At 53.1% G+C, this 14776-nt stretch overlaps 6 protein-coding genes across 8 annotated transcripts; 3 read left to right on the forward strand and 3 right to left on the reverse strand.

The window, feature by feature from the left end:
* Window positions 1–22: 22 nt before the first annotated feature.
* LOC9659885 (protein ROS1) lies at window positions 23–4423 on the forward strand. Its single transcript, XM_002986597.2, has 18 exons — window positions 23–1175; window positions 1222–1312; window positions 1375–1985; window positions 2042–2157; window positions 2222–2301; window positions 2359–2443; window positions 2499–2590; window positions 2650–2718; window positions 2768–2804; window positions 2864–2946; window positions 3010–3432; window positions 3496–3532; window positions 3590–3647; window positions 3708–3781; window positions 3837–3902; window positions 3957–4071; window positions 4136–4174; window positions 4234–4423. Exons 1-18 carry the CDS (start codon window positions 182–184, stop codon window positions 4353–4355), a joined length of 3192 nt encoding a protein of 1063 aa, XP_002986643.2. The 5' UTR covers window positions 23–181; the 3' UTR covers window positions 4356–4423.
* LOC9659886 (serine/arginine repetitive matrix protein 2) lies at window positions 4314–6420 on the reverse strand. The gene is made up of 5 exons (XM_002986655.2): window positions 6189–6420; window positions 5938–6034; window positions 5744–5888; window positions 4798–5634; window positions 4314–4736 (listed from the first exon to the last, which is right to left on the reverse strand). The coding sequence occupies exons 1-5, from the start codon at window positions 6400–6402 to the stop codon at window positions 4413–4415; spliced, it is 1617 nt and encodes a 538-aa protein (XP_002986701.2). The 5' UTR covers window positions 6403–6420; the 3' UTR covers window positions 4314–4412.
* Window positions 6421–6571: 151 nt separating this feature from the next.
* Window positions 6572–9385, forward strand: LOC9662547 (glutamine--fructose-6-phosphate aminotransferase [isomerizing] 2). Of its 2 annotated transcripts, XM_024660556.1 has the most exons (11): window positions 6572–6832; window positions 6908–7080; window positions 7132–7237; window positions 7295–7440; window positions 7500–7667; window positions 7728–8088; window positions 8141–8391; window positions 8447–8561; window positions 8617–8872; window positions 8939–9107; window positions 9163–9385. In XM_024660556.1, exons 1-11 carry the CDS (start codon window positions 6595–6597, stop codon window positions 9244–9246), a joined length of 2067 nt encoding a protein of 688 aa, XP_024516324.1. In that variant the 5' UTR covers window positions 6572–6594; the 3' UTR covers window positions 9247–9385. The 2 variants fall into 2 exon arrangements, with proteins under 2 accessions (XP_024516324.1, XP_024516322.1); XM_024660554.1 differs by having other exon boundaries at window positions 7132–7440; window positions 9163–9324.
* LOC9659887 lies at window positions 9246–10505 on the reverse strand. The gene is made up of 4 exons (XM_002986656.2): window positions 9920–10505; window positions 9806–9859; window positions 9622–9747; window positions 9246–9564 (listed from the first exon to the last, which is right to left on the reverse strand). Exons 1-4 carry the CDS (start codon window positions 10415–10417, stop codon window positions 9403–9405), a joined length of 840 nt encoding a protein of 279 aa, XP_002986702.2. The 5' UTR covers window positions 10418–10505; the 3' UTR covers window positions 9246–9402.
* LOC9662548 (ACT domain-containing protein ACR3) lies at window positions 10447–12465 on the reverse strand. Of its 2 annotated transcripts, XM_002986657.2 has the most exons (8): window positions 12346–12465; window positions 12213–12284; window positions 12107–12152; window positions 11928–12042; window positions 11812–11879; window positions 11132–11752; window positions 10961–11065; window positions 10447–10910 (listed from the first exon to the last, which is right to left on the reverse strand). In XM_002986657.2, exons 1-8 carry the CDS (start codon window positions 12363–12365, stop codon window positions 10536–10538), a joined length of 1422 nt encoding a protein of 473 aa, XP_002986703.2. In that variant the 5' UTR covers window positions 12366–12465; the 3' UTR covers window positions 10447–10535. The 2 variants fall into 2 exon arrangements, with proteins under 2 accessions (XP_002986703.2, XP_024516326.1); XM_024660558.1 differs by lacking the exons at window positions 12213–12284; window positions 12346–12465 and having other exon boundaries at window positions 11928–12062; window positions 12107–12150.
* A 41-nt stretch (window positions 12466–12506) lies between these two features.
* Window positions 12507–14758, forward strand: LOC9662549 (protein LEO1 homolog). Its single transcript, XM_024660557.1, has 10 exons — window positions 12507–12654; window positions 12713–12939; window positions 12991–13105; window positions 13167–13337; window positions 13401–13571; window positions 13615–13746; window positions 13808–13987; window positions 14038–14169; window positions 14234–14335; window positions 14393–14758. The coding sequence occupies exons 1-10, from the start codon at window positions 12568–12570 to the stop codon at window positions 14684–14686; spliced, it is 1611 nt and encodes a 536-aa protein (XP_024516325.1). The 5' UTR covers window positions 12507–12567; the 3' UTR covers window positions 14687–14758.
* Window positions 14759–14776: the final 18 nt, after the last annotated feature.

Consider the following 14776-nt stretch of genomic DNA (forward strand, 5'->3'; position numbering starts at 1 on the left):
AAAACGATCAATCAGCAACAGTGTTGTAGTAGGGTTGTGCCTGGCAGTGGTAAAAGCAATGTGGTGGAGTTGTCGCATTTGACTAAAGTAAATCCTGGGCTTGCTGCGAGGCTTGGGCTGGGCCGAGCGTGAGAGAGGGAGATGGCTATGGCGTGGTAAGCGAGGGTCTCTCTGTGGGGCTATGGCTGTGGATGAGAGGGGAGATGGGAGCCGCGCAGCTCTTAGAGCTGCAGCTCACCTCAGGCGTCCACGCTCGTCGCGCACCTCCAAAGGAGCGTCAAGAGACCGAGATTTCGACTTGAATGTGGCGCCTGCGGCTGTGGAGCACGAGGCTCTTGTTTCCTGCCAAGAAGAACAAGAGCGCCAAGAAATTCACAGGCACGAGGCGCAGCCGGATGGGGGAATTGAGGTGCCGCAGCAGGAGGTGGCGAGCAAGCGCAGGAAGCACAGGCCCAAAGTAGTAGCACTCGTCCCGACTGGGACGTCGACCACCCCGAGCCCGAGCAAGCCAAAGCCAAGGCCAAAGCCGAGGAGTGGTGGCGCGAGACCAGAAAACAATGCCCGGCCCAGGAAGAGGCGAAAGCAGGAGGTATTCCTGTCGCAGTCCGTGCCGATCGGATCTGAAGCCGGGGGTCTGGGATTCACGGTACAAATCAGGGGGCCTCTCCACCAACAGATTGTTTCCGAGCAATCCGTGCTTGTGGAGCGCTCTGTGCTTGTGGAGCAGCAGCGGCAGCTTGTTGTCGATGTCGAGCAATCCAAACAGCGGCAGGAGGAGGAAGAGGAGATCGACCAGGAGTTTCCCTGGCACAAGCAATTCCTCCAGCTGCAGCAAGCTCAAGGCGGCAAGGCGAGAAAGAACAAGGCACAAATGCAATCCGTGGAACAGGGCGTGGAGGTGCTGGCTAGACTGCTCGAGAGGTTGATGCTTAAGGATAACAGCAGCTTGAGCCTGGTGCCCTTTGTTGGCGCTGGAGCTGTGGTTCCAGCGAGCAATATCAAGAAGAAGAAACCTCGGGCAAAGGTGCAGCTCGATCCGGAGAGCACTCGGGTGTGGAAGCTTCTCATGGCTAACGAGGGAGAGAGCGATGAGACGACGAAGAACTGGGAGAAAGAAAGGCAGGACATGAAACAAAAGGCACTCTGTTTCATTGAGAAGATGCATCTCATCCAAGGTAAAACTGAAATCCAATCTAGCTGAACTTGTTTCTTGTCGAGCAGGAAATCGAAAATTTAGTAAGTGGAAAGGATCAGTAGTGGATTCTGTTATCGGAGCATTCCTCACGCAGAATGTGTCGGACCATTTGTCGAGGTTTAATCGGTTTAACTTTTACCACAGGCATTGCTTGTTTACATTCATCTCTTGATTTGCAGCTCCGCATTCATGGCGATGGCCTCGAGATTTCCAGTCAAGAATCAGCCTGATGCTACTTGTTCTTCCTGCTCCTGCGAGCGCGAACATTGCTGCACTGCTCAAGATGATGTTCGCAGCCAATGCAAGCACAAAGAAGTTGTGTGTGTCGAGGGAGAGGAGGAAGAAGTGTTTATGGAGGGGAGGCGTAAGGTCCGGCGGGCTTTGTTTACAAAGCATGACAAGGAACAGCCGCCAAGCGTGGATGACGAGGAGCAGCTGCCAAGCGTGGATGACAGGGAGCAGCCGCCGAGCGTAGATGACAAGGAGCAGCCGCCAAACGTGGATGAAGAAGAAACTGCTGATCAACAACCGGGAGACGATCTGAGTTCCAGCAGCAACAGCAGCTGCCTCACGGAGGTAAGCGTAGCAGCTACCATCACCACTTGTGCGAGCACGACAGCTCTGTCGCATGGCGAGGAGAATGAAACCAAGGCCAGCAACAAGAGGTCCCGGAAGGAGACGACCGTGACCGGCAAAGAGCGTGCGTTGTTGGAGCATACCCGTGGCAGCACGAAGAAGTCATATGACTGGGAAAGCATCAAGTCTAAGGTGACTTCTCGGGGACCAAATGGTAAGTCTTGAAAGAATACGAGGAAACAAGTCCCGGACTGATTGGTGTCACTGCAGCACCAAAGCCAGAAGATAGTGCAGATTGGCATGCGGTGAGGCTGGCTGAAACGAAGGAAGTGGCGGACGTAATCAAGGAGCGAGGGATGAACAACATCTTGGCTGGCCGGATGAAGGTAAGTTGCATGCATCTAGAGCACGGGTTGTTGCGGAGATTTAACAAAGTCCGCATTCTTGCAGGGGTTCCTCGATAGGGTGTATGAAGAACACGGCAGCATCGATCTCGAATGGATCAGAGATGTGCCACCCCAAGACGCAAAGTTTGTGTGCTTTTCCATCCATCCTGCGCTGTTTTGATTTTGGACTTGTGTCTACAGGGACTTTCTGTTGAGCATACGGGGCCTTGGACTAAAGAGCGTGGAATGCATTCGATTGTTGGCACTGGACCACCTCGCGTTTCCTGTAAGTAGCTTTACGCAGCTGAGCTAGCAAGAACTTGGATACTTGTGCCTTGTAGGTGGATACGAACGTTGGAAGAATCTTGGTGCGCCTCGGTTGGGTGCCTATTCAGCCGCTACCAGAAGAACTGGAGCTTCATCTTTTGGAACTGTGAGCCGTGTTGCCTTCTTTCTCTTGGCCCTGGATTGATCCTCGTCTTGCGCATGTAGATACCCGGTGCAAGAAACCGTCCAAAAGTATGTATGGCCGAGGCTGTGCACGCTGGATCGACTCACGCTGTAAGGCATGATCTTGTCGCTCACACCTTTTTTCTAACTCCTCATTCAGATACGAGCTACACTACCAGATGATTACGTTTGGGAAGGTAAAGAAGTCCACACTTAGCTGCACAATGTACTGGACTAAATCGCTGTCTATTCCCAGGTGTTTTGCACTAAAACCCGGCCTAATTGCAATGCCTGTCCCATGAGAATGGAGTGTAGGCACTTTGCAAGTGCATATGCAAGGTAAGAAGCTTTTTTTCCTGTTGCTGTTTGTGCTAACCAGAAAACAAAACGTCTTCTGCTCAGTGCTAGGCTTGCTTTGCCAGCCCCTCCTACACAATGTGAACAACAAGGTGACAAGGCAGGAGCACAACAACAAGAAGTTTTGACACTCCCACCTCCAGTCTCGTTGCCTCCAGCCACGCTTACAAATGTTGTTGCAACACCTAAGAAATGCGAGCCAATTATTGAGGAGCCTCGATCTCCCGAGCCTGAGCCCGAGTCAGAGTCATGCGAGGGCTCATCAACATGTCCCGACATGGAAGATCTGTTATTCACACAAGGAAGCGAGACTTTGCATTTGAATCTGATCGAGCAACCTCAGGCACCACCACAATATACTGTCGCATCTGCCTCATCCAAGGAACTCATGGTATTGCCTCCCGAATTTGCTTACATTCCCGTTCCGAAGTTAAAAAATATTTTTCGCCTTCGAACAGTTCACTATGTGTAAGTTTTGTTTAGATTGTTTCTTGTTACATTCGTCGTGCCTGACACTACTGTCCTTCACAGGTATGAGCTTCCAGATCACCATCCGCTGGTCCAACAGGTTTATTAATTCATGCAAGGTGTTGATAATTGACTCGGAGGTGTGAAAATGTTGCAGCTGGAACCGAGGGAGAAAGACGACCCTTGTTTCTACTTACTGGCACTATGGAGCCAAGGTAAGAAAGAGCTTGACACACTCGCATGACTCTTTGACGTCTTCTCTGTGAATTGTGAAGACGAGCAACCGCAAAACTCACAGCTTGAGAATCAACAACGCGTTGATGACGAATTTGTGAAAGGAACATTGCTGGTGTGTGAGGACTTGGTGATGATTTGCTAATCGATTTATTCGTATTATTGTCTAGATTCCATGTCGAACGGCAATGCGTGGAAGTTTTCCTTTAAATGGCACCTATTTCCAAGTGAACGAGGTAATCTTCCATTGCTCCTTTCACTTAATATTTGACTCTTTTGCTCGTGTGTAGGTGTTCGCAGACAGTGAAACAGGCAATTTTCCTTTAAATGTATCACGTAGCCTTTTGTGGAATTTGCATCGAAAGTTTGTATACTTCGGAACATCAGTTCCAGCCATTTTCAGAGGTATGTATGGCGGCTTTTTTTTTTCTCTCTCGTGGAAGCCTGAGGCTGGATTTCTAAAATGCAGGTCTAACCGCAGACGAGGTTCAAGCTTGTTTCTGGAAAGGTAAGATTTTCTTAAGATTGGATTGGATTTTACTCAAGCAAGATGATCTCGCATCACAGGTTACGTTTGTGTCCGAGGATTTGATCGCAAGTCACGATCACCGCGGCCACTAGCGGCAAGACTGCATATAGCCCCAAGCAACAGAAAAGGGCAACCCATTTTTAACGATGGCGATGATTAACTTCCCGATCGAGGAAGATCAAGTGTAACATCGAACCAAAAGAATCTAACTCTCGAATCATTTCATGATGTCTGGCGGGTCCTTGAGGTAATCCGCCTCATCCAGGAATCTGGCTTCAGTCAGCTCCAGCAGGAAGCTATCCGTCCCGTCCAAGGACTCGTGCTCAAACAGTTCCACCGGCTGCTGCTTGCTCTTGTCTTGCTGCTTGTGTTGCTGCCGCTGCTGTTCTTGCCGCTCCGACGCCAGCAATCTGTCATACGCCTGCTGCTGCTGTTGCTGCTGATGAAGCTGCGAGGAGCGAGGCATGGTTGTCGGCTTTGGGAAGGAGGACGTGACCGCGGGGACGGAACGGAAGCCGCTGGGCGAACTCCTGCGAATGTCCTGGAAGAAAGCAACGCAGGACAAAGTCAGCCATCCTGGCCTCCGAAGAGAATGGCGTTACCATATGCCTGATCGCCGTGTCAAGCGACTTCTTGGAGATGCTCGTCCCGTAAAAGGAGGTCTCCCTTGGGCCGCCGCTGCAAGCTTTTGTTGTGGCAGGCTTCCTGAGTGGCTCCGACTTGGGGTGGATTAGAGAGTCGTTTGTGGAGGTGACGGCCCTCCTGCTGAAGCTAGACATATCACGGTCCAAGTGGTTGTAACTCCTGGTGAGGTGGGATGGCAACGTAGATGCGGCACCTCCCAAATCTGTTCGCGAGATTGCTGCGCCGCGAGAGTTCGATGACGAGCGCTCGTGAGCTGCCGCTGGCTGCTGCGACCGGCGAACTGGAGACGTGCCCCGCGAGCTTCTGCCGTTGGACATGGTCGAGGTGACGAGTGTGGAGGTGGGAGTAGACGTAGAGGAGGAGGATCTCCTGGTTGGCGTGGATGACCTCGAGGAAGCTGGCGAGGGCCTTGTTGGCGTGGAAGGCCTGGAGCTGGTGCTGCTCCTGGGCGCTGGGGTCGGCGTGGACGGGCGACGAGCAGACGAGGAGAGGGACGGGGAAGGAGATGGTGCCGTGGACGGCCTTCTGGTCGGAGTGGAGGGCCTTGCATTCCCGCTGCTGCCATTGGCGACGGAGGTGGTAGTGGCGGTGCTAGTGGCGGCAACCAGTTGCTTGGGTCTCGAGGAGGAGAAGGACGTAGTAGCGGGCGGAGCACTCTGCCTTCGGGGACTGGGATTGCCCCTCACGCCGCTGCTGCTGCCGATGCTGTTAGTGTACAGCCTGGAGCCGGATCCTCCAGAGGAACCTGACGATGACGACGACACCAGCAGCTGTTGGGCCTCGGGCGCAGAGAGCTGTGGAGAAAGAAAGAAAAGAAAAGAAAAAAAACAAGGAGGCAAAGCAAGAAAGAGAAATGAGCTGAGCAGAGCAGAGCAGGCACATGTTCCAACAAAGCACACTCACTCTGGACAGCTTGCTCGGCCAACGAGACGACTCCCGCTCCCTTTGAGGTTCCCTCTCCCTCTCCCTCTCCCGCTGCGTCGGACTTGCGACGAGCCAGTCGCGGTCTAGCGATGGGAATAGCGGTGTGCCGGGCGGAGTGAGCAGCCTGCGAAAACATCCATGTTTCAATCATCCCATGTCTATACGCGACATACCAATCGTAGTCGTTCTTGTCAGTCTCGGATGTGAGCAGATCATTGGATCCCCTGCTGCGCGCGTGAGCTAATCCTCCTCGAATGTGGCTTCCTTTGCCTGCGAATGCGAAGGAACGAGAGAGAGAGAGAGAGAGAGAGAGAGAGAGAGAGAGAGAGGGAGAGCGAGGAAGAAAACAAAAACCAATCGGTCAGCAAGTTTCGCACAGAGACAAGAATGAAGAGGAATGTTCTTGTTTGTAACTAAGCTTTACCGTTGCTGCTGCCATGGAGTGGAGTGTGCTGCTGATCCATTGCTGCCTCCATGCTGCCGTTGTGCTCCTCCCGGATGCGCATGTCTTGAAACAATGCCAGATCCTCGTCCCGCCGCTGTGGCTGCTGCTGCTGCTGCTGCTGCTGGTAGTGGCGAGCTGCCACCATATCCTCCCACGACGACGAGGAGCCGCCTCCTCCCGCCCGTCGCAGCATCCTCCTCGCGCTGCTGCCCTAAATCTGCATGACCTCTTCCTTCTCTACTTGCGCTTATTAGGGCAAGGAACAAGGAATGTAAGAAGAAAGAGTGAGACGCGCCGTCTACAATGACTCGTTCTGGCACCTAAAAAACACATGGGACTATGCTAGGGTTAGGGCAATCGATCGATCCATCGCGAGCAGGATACGATGTGCGGGATCTTCGCCTACCTCAACTTCGATGTGCCGCGGGAGAGGCGATTCATCCTCGAGCTCCTCTTCAACGGGCTCAGGCGGCTGGAATACAGGGGATATGATTCATCTGGCATCTCCATCGATTCCGATCACAGGCCTCCCACTTCCAAGTCGCTCTCGCTGCGCACCCCTCCCCCGCTCGTCTTCCGCGAGGAAGGGAAGATCGAGAAGCTCGTCACCAATGTCTACCAAGGTGAGTGAGTGAGTGAGCTCTTCCCTCTCGCTCTCGTCCTTGGGCATTTTTGCTAACGGTGGTGCCCGGCTCCAGAGGCTTACCAGAGCGAGCTGGACTTGGAGCTGTGCTTCAGCAACCATGCCGGGATTGCGCACACAAGGTGGGCAACTCACGGCCTTCCCTCGCCGCGCAACAGCCATCCCCAGTCATCTGGAGCTGGGAATGACTTCCTCGTCGTTCACAACGGCATTATCACCAACTATATGGTCTCTCTGCCTTTCTCATGTGGTTCTCTCCCTAACCTCCTCCATTTTCAGGTGCTGAAAGAAACGCTGCTGCGCCACGGCTTTGAATTCGAGTCCGAGACTGATACCGAGGTCATTCCCAAGCTTGCCAAGTTCGTGCACGACAGGTTGTCCGAGGGTAAGCATCTGGGACTAGTCTCCCATTTAATGCGTCCTCTCTTTAACTTTTTTGCAGAAGCCGCGGATGTCTCGTTCACGCAAGTAGTGATGGAAGTTATGAGGCAGCTCGAGGGAGCGTATGCACTCATCTTTAAGAGTCCTCACTATCCCAATGAGCTCGTGTCGTGCAAAAGAGGTAGCCCGCTGCTCCTAGGAGTCAAGGTTGGTCGGCATTACTACTCAACGCTCTTACTATCGTTGAATCTGTTGTCTACTGCCAGGATACCGGCGAGGAGTATGCCAAAGCCGATGCTTTCGAAGCCGATCTCACCACGGCAAACGGGATCAAGAAGCCCAAAGAGATCTTCCTAGCAAGTGATGCGGCAGCCGTGGTTGAGCATACAAAGCGGGTCATGGTCATTGAGGACAACGAAGTCGTCCATATCAAGGTTTTGTGATGCTTCTTTCTCACTTCCTTAAATATCCTCACCTTGTTTAGCTGATTCTAGGATGGAAACATCTCCATTTTCAAGTTCGATTCGGACAAAGCAAGAAAGCCTGGGGGTCTATCGAGGCCAGCATCGGTTCAGCGAGCCCTTTCTCTTCTTGAACTTGAAGTTGAACAGATCAAGAAAGGCAACTACGAGCACTACATGGAAAAGGAGATTTTTGAGCAGCCAGAATCGCTGACGACAACCATGCGCGGCCGCCTCATTCGTGGGGGTGAATCCAAGCTGAAGAGTGTTGTTCTAGGAGGTCTCAAAGATCATCTGAGGACAATGAGGCGAAGTCGGCGAATCATTTTTATCGGCTGCGGCACCAGTTACAATGCTGCACTGGCAGCAAGGCCGATCATTGAGGAGCTTTCCGGTAGAGCCCTTACTTATTACCATTGTCGTCCAATCTAATGTCTGTAATGCAGGTGTTCCGGTCACAATGGAACTGGCAAGCGATCTGCTCGATCGACAAGGCCCAATATACAGGGAAGACACTGCTGTTTTCGTCAGTCAATCCGGAGAGACTGCTGACACTCTACAGGCTCTCGAGTATGCCAATTCCCATGGAGCTCTTTGCGTCGGTATAACCAACACTGTGGGTAGTGCTATTGCTCGTGGCACCCATTGTGGAGTGCACATAAATGCCGGATGTGAGATTGGAGTGGCGAGTACTAAGGTTCGTTCGCTCTTTATCTCTGCCTTGCGATTCTAACGGGCTCTTGCTGCGCCAGGCGTATACAAGCCAAATAGCAGTTATGACTATGTTGGCTCTGGCGCTTGGGGACGATTCAATGTCCAGCCGGAACAGAAGAGAAGAAATTGTGGACGGACTTTTTGACCTTCCAAGTAAGACACACTTGTGCACCATCATCTCTACAGGATAACATTTTTCTTTTCGCAGATAAAGTCAAGGAGGTGTTAAAACTAGACAAAGACATGAAGGAGCTGGCCAAGCTACTCACCGAAGAGCAGTCGTTGTTAATATTTGGGCGAGGTTACAACTACGCTACTGCTTTGGAGGGCGCCTTGAAAGTCAAGGAAGTTGCTCTGATGCACAGCGAAGGGATTCTAGCAGGGGAAATGAAGCACGGCCCGCTTGCGTTAGTCGATGAGACACTGCCGATAATAGTCATTGCAACGCGAGATGCGACTTTCAGGCAAGCGCTCCGCCCCTGCTTTCTTCTGCTTACTTACTCACGAAGTTATGCCTTGATCCCTGACAGTAAGCAGCAGTCTGTTATCCAACAGCTTCGAGCCAGAAAAGGCCGACTGATCGTCATATGCACAAAGGGCGATGCGGAAGCGGTCTGCCCCTACGGCGTGTCTCGAGTCATCGAAGTTCCCCGAGTTGAAGACTGCCTACAACCTGTTATCAACATTGTGCCGCTTCAGGTAACGTCTCCTTCCGCATTATAATCCCAAGGCTGACATTGGAAATCTCTTGTAGCTCCTTGCCTACCACCTGACCGTGTTGCGGGGTTACAACGTGGATCAACCACGCAACCTGGCAAAAAGCGTCACAACACAGTGAATAAGAGTGGCATATACATACATCAAAGTAAACAGCTCTTTTGGTTGTGCCAACGAGAAGTGACAAGAATTTTGTAAACTGGTTCGTCATTTACAAGGCTTGAACGACGCGAGAAAGCACCGCAACATGTTCGTCCTTATTCGCGCACAGGGAGCCTCAGGTGTTTTCGACATCGATGTCTATTATATCCGGGTCCCCGGTCCCCTTGGAAGAGGAGAAGTCATCTCGTGGTTGCCACACGACGTTCCTGCAACCCCGGCACACGATTACTTGACCTCGGCTGCCAATAAACTGCGTCTTGCAGTTGGGACAAGCTCCCTGCCGACAAAGCTTGCTTTTAGCACAAGGGGAAAACTCTCCCATTCAGTCGTGTACCTCGACAATGGTGTTCCTTGCAATGGTTCCGATGAGCAAAGGCGCTGCTATGGGGAGAACCCACATAGAGATAACGAAGACTTTGAATATCCAGCCCGAGAGAACGAGCCACGCAAACATGATCGTCTGGTCGAAACGAGAGAGTGATGAGATGGTGAAGAACAAGACGAGAAGTAGGACTTACGCTCACTAACTTGCCCAGAGGAGTGTCGAGGAACTGTGAAACCCGTCTCCTGTACTGCAAGGCAGGAATTGAATCAAAAGAGGATGGATGGAGATGGAGGAGCTGAGAGCTTACAGTGGGCCATTTCATCCGCGCATCAACGCCAAACATTCGCGCTCGTTGCCTGATCCTGAGGCGCGAGTCCGCGGCGTGGAGCTGGTCCTTGACGTAGTCGACAAACTCGGCCCCCCTGTGCGTGAAGCGGTACTTGCGATTCCACTCGTTGGCATTTCTCCTCACCTCAAACCCCATGTCCTCCATTCTCTGGTTGGCACTCCGAGTGAATTGCCGCACACGCTGGCGGACATGCTGCTCCTCCTGGAATTCCTGCGCCCGCCGCCTGGCATCCCTCAAGAGCTGCTGCGCCGTGTCCGACACCGTCCGCGCCGCTCCTCCCACCTTTTGCCGGGCCTCCTCCGCCAGTCGCTCCAATGGATCGCCACTCCTGCTGCTGCTGCTGGCGCTGGCCCTCAATCGCACCGGCTGCTGCCGCCCCCGCCGCTGCATCGCCACCGCCGCGGCGCCAGCACAGGACCAAGCGCCGCCACCGCCGCCATGCACAAGACCCTCCATCACACCAGGCCTAGGTCGGTTCCCTCATACACGACGCCCATGGTGTTTTGTATTGACACGAGAAGAAGATATTTACACAAACAAATGCGCGCTCCACCACCGCTTTAAACTTGCTCTCTCAAGAGTACGACTTGACGAGGCCCAGGCCGTGAAAGAATCGCTCCGACAGGTTCCCAAACGAGAAGCGCGACCGGCTCATGCCCCCCGCCGCCGCCACCTCCGCCGCCACCTCCGCCGCTCCCTCTCCTCTTCCCTCCTTGACTTCCTCCTTCACCTCCAGGATTGCCTGCCCAATCTCCAGCCGCAGCGCCTCCACCACCTTCATGCTCACCGCCTTGCCCGATGTGTCCGTCACGTAAAACACATTGACAGCCCTGTCGCCCCGGGTGGACACATCGGCCCTTGTCACCGACAGCCCCTTCTCCCTGAACACCCTGGTTACGTCCGACAGCAGACCAACCCGGTCTCGGGTACACAGCTCCAGTCGCAGCCCCTGGAGCAGCTAGCGTTACTGCAAAGCGAGAGGAGATTTTTAAAAAGTACCTCGGACACTCGCCGCTCGATTGCTGCCTCCAAGCACTTTACCACGCGCTCCTGCTCGGCATCCAGATCCAGCGTGCAGCCATCCATGTGTCTGATGTAGTACTCCTGCCACGGACGAACCGGATGAGCGAGAAAAGAGAGAGAGAGAGAGAAAAAAAAAAACTGGCAAACCTGGTATGCGTATGGGCCGTCTGCTCTAGCTGACGCGTGAAATACCACATACTCCATGTCTGTCAGCGTGCACACTGTGTCAAAGAGCAGCTTGGGACGGTCCTTGCACTGGACGCTCACGACCGAGTAGCCCTTCTCGAGGCAGTTCCGCAAGCTTATGACGGGCCTGATCCTGGCATCCAGGACCGCGTTGATGCTGCTTGTGCTGCTGGGAACATCGTAGTCGCGGTCGGCCAGCATCATCTGGTGCAATCGTCTCTCTGTGTGCGTCAGGCCCGACGAGAAATCGGTCGTTGCAAGCCTGTTCTCATCGTCCCCTCTCAACACCTGCGAGAGCCGCTCTTTCATTCTGGCCAGCTTCTCGGGGTCTTTTATCGGGCAGCCTGTCGCCTCGTCGGTCACGTAAACGACGCAGGCAACACGCTTGTTGTGTGTCCACACTTCGGCTGCCACTACATTGCACGTCATGCCCGTTAGAACCCCCGATATCTCTGACAAGAGACCCGGCCGATCTCTTCCAGAGAGCTCAATTGCCGTGTGCCCGCCACTGGACTGCGTCCCAACAGTCGGTGCAAGGGAAGTCTTCACCTGACTCGTCGTTGCCTGTGCATCTCCAAGGGACTGCGAAGCATGGTTTTGGTTTCACAGAAAAGTTGCAAGAAGGAAAACGCCAGACCAACCTGCTGTATGTAGTCGATTATGCCCTGGTCCCTGAGCTTGTGTCCCAGCTTATCGGTGACATGGAAAACTGCAGCGAACCATCAACAAAAAAAGCCGCGGAGACGAGAAACCTTACCATCCATGAACCAGCCACCATCCGACGAGATGTACGCCTTTGAAATGGTGAGATCCAAGTCCGTGAGCACTTGCACAACTTCCAGTAGAATCCCGTGCTTGTTGGCACTGTCAACCTGCAAAACCACCGCAAACTCTGGGAAAATGCAGGGGAGAACAAACAACACCAGTGATAGCTACCTTGACAAGCGTTGCATCATCGCAGCTCGAGTTGTCGATGACAACGCTGAGGAGAAAAGAAGCGAAATGAAACAAGGGCGGGATAGAAAATGGAAGAACCACGCACCTGGGAGCGTTGAGCCTGGAAATGAGAGTATCGTAGTCAGGATCGAAATAGGGACAGCCTCGCCCCGACATTCTGGCAGGCAATCCATCCAGCTCAACAAGTTTGCGCGATTTAGCTAAGCTTAGAAACCTACCGCACGCCCGCAACTTGCATGCTGCTCGATCACCTCAACAACAGTGGCGCATCCAAGCGCGGCGCGCTTCTCTGGCTTTCCCGACGCCGACGCCGCCGCCGCCGCCACCGACCCCGCCAGTCACATCCGCCGCCATGGCAGTGCGACGAGGAGACGAACAGTTAACCTTGACAGCTAAAACCTAGGTCCAGGTAATTAGGGTTCTTGGGGGTGTTTCGCAAAATGGGGGAGGAGAAGCGCGAGAATCTCATGGAGTCGCTCTTCGGGGAGGAGTCGGATGACGACGCCGATGCCGCTGCCTCCTACTCTGTAAGTTGGATCGATCGCTGCCAACATTGGACTGAAAGATCTGCCGCTGGTGCTCTAGGAGGAGGAGGGCGAAGGCGAAGGCGAGGCAGAGGGCGGTGGTGCCGAGAGCGGTGGCGACAGGGAAGAGAGCGAGGGCGAGCGGGAAGCCAGTGAGGGCGACAAGGAGGAGAGCGAGCATGAGAGAGTGTCCAGGAGGAGCAGTGATGACGGAGGTGGTGAAGAAGGGAGCGCCGCCAGCGGCTCTGAGAACGATGGACAAGTCCAGGAAAGGGAAGCAACTCGCAGGTATGCTGTTGGCTTGTTTTCTGGCCTCGCTTCTCACGGGAAAAATCGCAGCGAGGAGGTGGAGGAGCAGCGTGGTGCTAGAATTCGTGCAGCATTGGGTGATTCTGATGACGACGATCAGGAGGAAGGAGGAGTTGACGGCCCTCGCAAGCCATCGAGTCCAGAGGTAGGGTGGACGAAGCTGCTTGTTCGTGTCATCCAAGTCAGTCATTGATAGTGTGAAGCAGGGGGAGGGCTCGGACTTGGAGGGAAGCTACCACAAAGATAGTAAGCGGGGTGCAGAGGATGACGAGGAGCAGTATTACTCTGATGAAGAGCGCGCAGAAATCAAGAAACCCAAGGGTGAACCTCTTACAGTAGAAGTTCCACTCAGGCAACCTCCAACTCAGGCTCACAACGCAAGTAGTTTGGCACTTGTTTCTTTTTCATTATCTCGTGAGCTTACGGGCCTTTGCTTTCAGATGAATCTCGTCAGGATCTCCAACATTATGGATATAGAGCAAAGGCCTTTTGATCCAAAGACATACGTCGAAGAGGATGGATTTGTTGATGAAACTGGCCGACGCCGTATACGTATAGAGGAGAACGTGGTGCGCTGGAGATACGTCAGGAATCGGGATGGCTCGCGCTCGGTACGCTTTTGTGATGAACGGATATTTACTTATACGTGTGTAGGCCGAGAGCAACGCCCGGTTTGTGAAGTGGTCCGATGGTAGCATGCAACTTCTTCTCGGCAATGAAGTTCTGGATCTTGCTGTTCAAGATGGGCAACAAGACGAATCACACTTGTTTATCCGTCAGCCCAAGGTTCGAACACTTTCTTACTTTTCGCAGTTCGGTTTGATTATATTCAACTTCTCTCTTGTAGGGATTATTACAAGCCCAAGGGAGGCTGGCACGTAAGATGAGATTCATGCCTTCGTCGTTGAGATCGAAGTCGCACCGTCTCTTAACTGCTCTCGTGGATTCTACGCACAAGAAGGTGTTCAAAGTGAAGAATGTGATCACGGACTTCGATCCCGAGAAGGACAAAGAACAAAAAGAGAAGGTTGTACTTGTGCTTGTTACTTAGTTCTGACGCCGTTTTGAATCTCCCAGGCAGCAGAACAGAGGATTAAAAGCAAAGAAGATCTCCAAAAAAAGCAGGAGAAGACGATGCGTAAATACCCCCCTACACGGGAGAGAGAACCTCAGCTTTCTCCTGGATACCTTGAAGGGGCGCTTGAAGAGGTTCGTCAACTCTGTTTTACTTCCTTACTTTCTTTGGCAATGGCTTATGGTAATCGTTTTTCAGGAGGATGAAGATTATGACGACGAGGGGCGTAGCAACCGACGGTACCAAGACCAGCTTGATGCCGAAAGCAGGGCGGAGAGACGAATCAACCAGGTTAAGCGGGTAAGTAAGCTCATCGAGAGCCGCATACTTAATATCTGGCTGTTTCTTCGCATGCAGCAACCACCAAAGGCAATGGAGCGACGCCCTTCTTCGCGGAGCAGGAGGGATATTTTGGAAGACGAGGATTCAGACGAGAGCGACCGCAATAGAGGTGCGCGAGGTGATGAAGGTGAGGAAGAGCAGGAAGATGACGAGGGGGAGGAAGAAGAGGAGGAAGTGGAGGCAAGGGATAGCCGCCGCAAGAGGAAAGACAGGGACAGGGAACAGCTGCAGCAGCAGCAAAATTCGCCTCCCAGAAAGCAGCAAACGCACAGGCGGAGAGCAGTAGTTAGTGACAGCGATGAAGATTGATCGGATCTATCGATGGATGGAGCTCACTATTCTTATTTATTATACAAGCGAAAAGATCGTGTTTGCCACTAAGTCCTTCAGGTTTGGTTT

Source organism: Selaginella moellendorffii, unplaced genomic scaffold (genome assembly GCF_000143415.4).
Source record: "Selaginella moellendorffii unplaced genomic scaffold, v1.0 SELMOscaffold_75, whole genome shotgun sequence".
Taxonomy (NCBI): Eukaryota; Viridiplantae; Streptophyta; class Lycopodiopsida; order Selaginellales; family Selaginellaceae; genus Selaginella; species Selaginella moellendorffii.

Bases quoted from the DNA above. Each gene is read 5' to 3' on its own strand.
- LOC9659885 (XM_002986597.2), top strand. From the start codon at position 182: ATGGCTGTGGATGAGAGGGGAGATGGGAGCCGCGCAGCTCTTAGAGCT. The intron at 1,313-1,374 runs GTTTAATCGGTT...CTTGATTTGCAG, and splicing joins GTGTCGGACCATTTGTCGAG to CTCCGCATTCATGGCGATGG. The intron at 2,805-2,863 runs GTAAAGAAGTCC...GTCTATTCCCAG, and splicing joins AGATGATTACGTTTGGGAAG to GTGTTTTGCACTAAAACCCG.
- LOC9659886 (XM_002986655.2), bottom strand. From the start codon at position 6,402: ATGCTGCGACGGGCGGGAGGAGGCGGCTCCTCGTCGTCGTGGGAGGAT. The intron at 6,035-6,188 runs GTAAAGCTTAGT...TCGCATTCGCAG, and splicing joins ACTCCATGGCAGCAGCAACG to GCAAAGGAAGCCACATTCGA. The intron at 4,737-4,797 runs GTAACGCCATTC...GCTTTCTTCCAG, and splicing joins ACACGGCGATCAGGCATATG to GACATTCGCAGGAGTTCGCC.
- LOC9662547 (XM_024660554.1), top strand. From the start codon at position 6,595: ATGTGCGGGATCTTCGCCTACCTCAACTTCGATGTGCCGCGGGAGAGG. The intron at 7,081-7,131 runs GTCTCTCTGCCT...CTCCATTTTCAG, and splicing joins GCATTATCACCAACTATATG to GTGCTGAAAGAAACGCTGCT. The intron at 8,873-8,938 runs GCAAGCGCTCCG...GATCCCTGACAG, and splicing joins ACGCGAGATGCGACTTTCAG to TAAGCAGCAGTCTGTTATCC.
- LOC9659887 (XM_002986656.2), bottom strand. From the start codon at position 10,417: ATGGAGGGTCTTGTGCATGGCGGCGGTGGCGGCGCTTGGTCCTGTGCT. The intron at 9,860-9,919 runs GTAAGCTCTCAG...CCTGCCTTGCAG, and splicing joins CGCGGATGAAATGGCCCACT to TACAGGAGACGGGTTTCACA. The intron at 9,565-9,621 runs GTACACGACTGA...CTTTGTCGGCAG, and splicing joins CAAGGAACACCATTGTCGAG to GGAGCTTGTCCCAACTGCAA.
- LOC9662548 (XM_002986657.2), bottom strand. From the start codon at position 12,365: ATGCAAGTTGCGGGCGTGCG. The intron at 12,285-12,345 runs GTAGGTTTCTAA...ATTGCCTGCCAG, and splicing joins ATGCAAGTTGCGGGCGTGCG to AATGTCGGGGCGAGGCTGTC. The intron at 12,043-12,106 runs GTAGCTATCACT...GTGGTTTTGCAG, and splicing joins ATGATGCAACGCTTGTCAAG to GTTGACAGTGCCAACAAGCA.
- LOC9662549 (XM_024660557.1), top strand. From the start codon at position 12,568: ATGGGGGAGGAGAAGCGCGAGAATCTCATGGAGTCGCTCTTCGGGGAG. The intron at 13,106-13,166 runs GTAGGGTGGACG...AGTGTGAAGCAG, and splicing joins GCAAGCCATCGAGTCCAGAG to GGGGAGGGCTCGGACTTGGA. The intron at 13,338-13,400 runs GCAAGTAGTTTG...CTTTGCTTTCAG, and splicing joins CTCCAACTCAGGCTCACAAC to ATGAATCTCGTCAGGATCTC.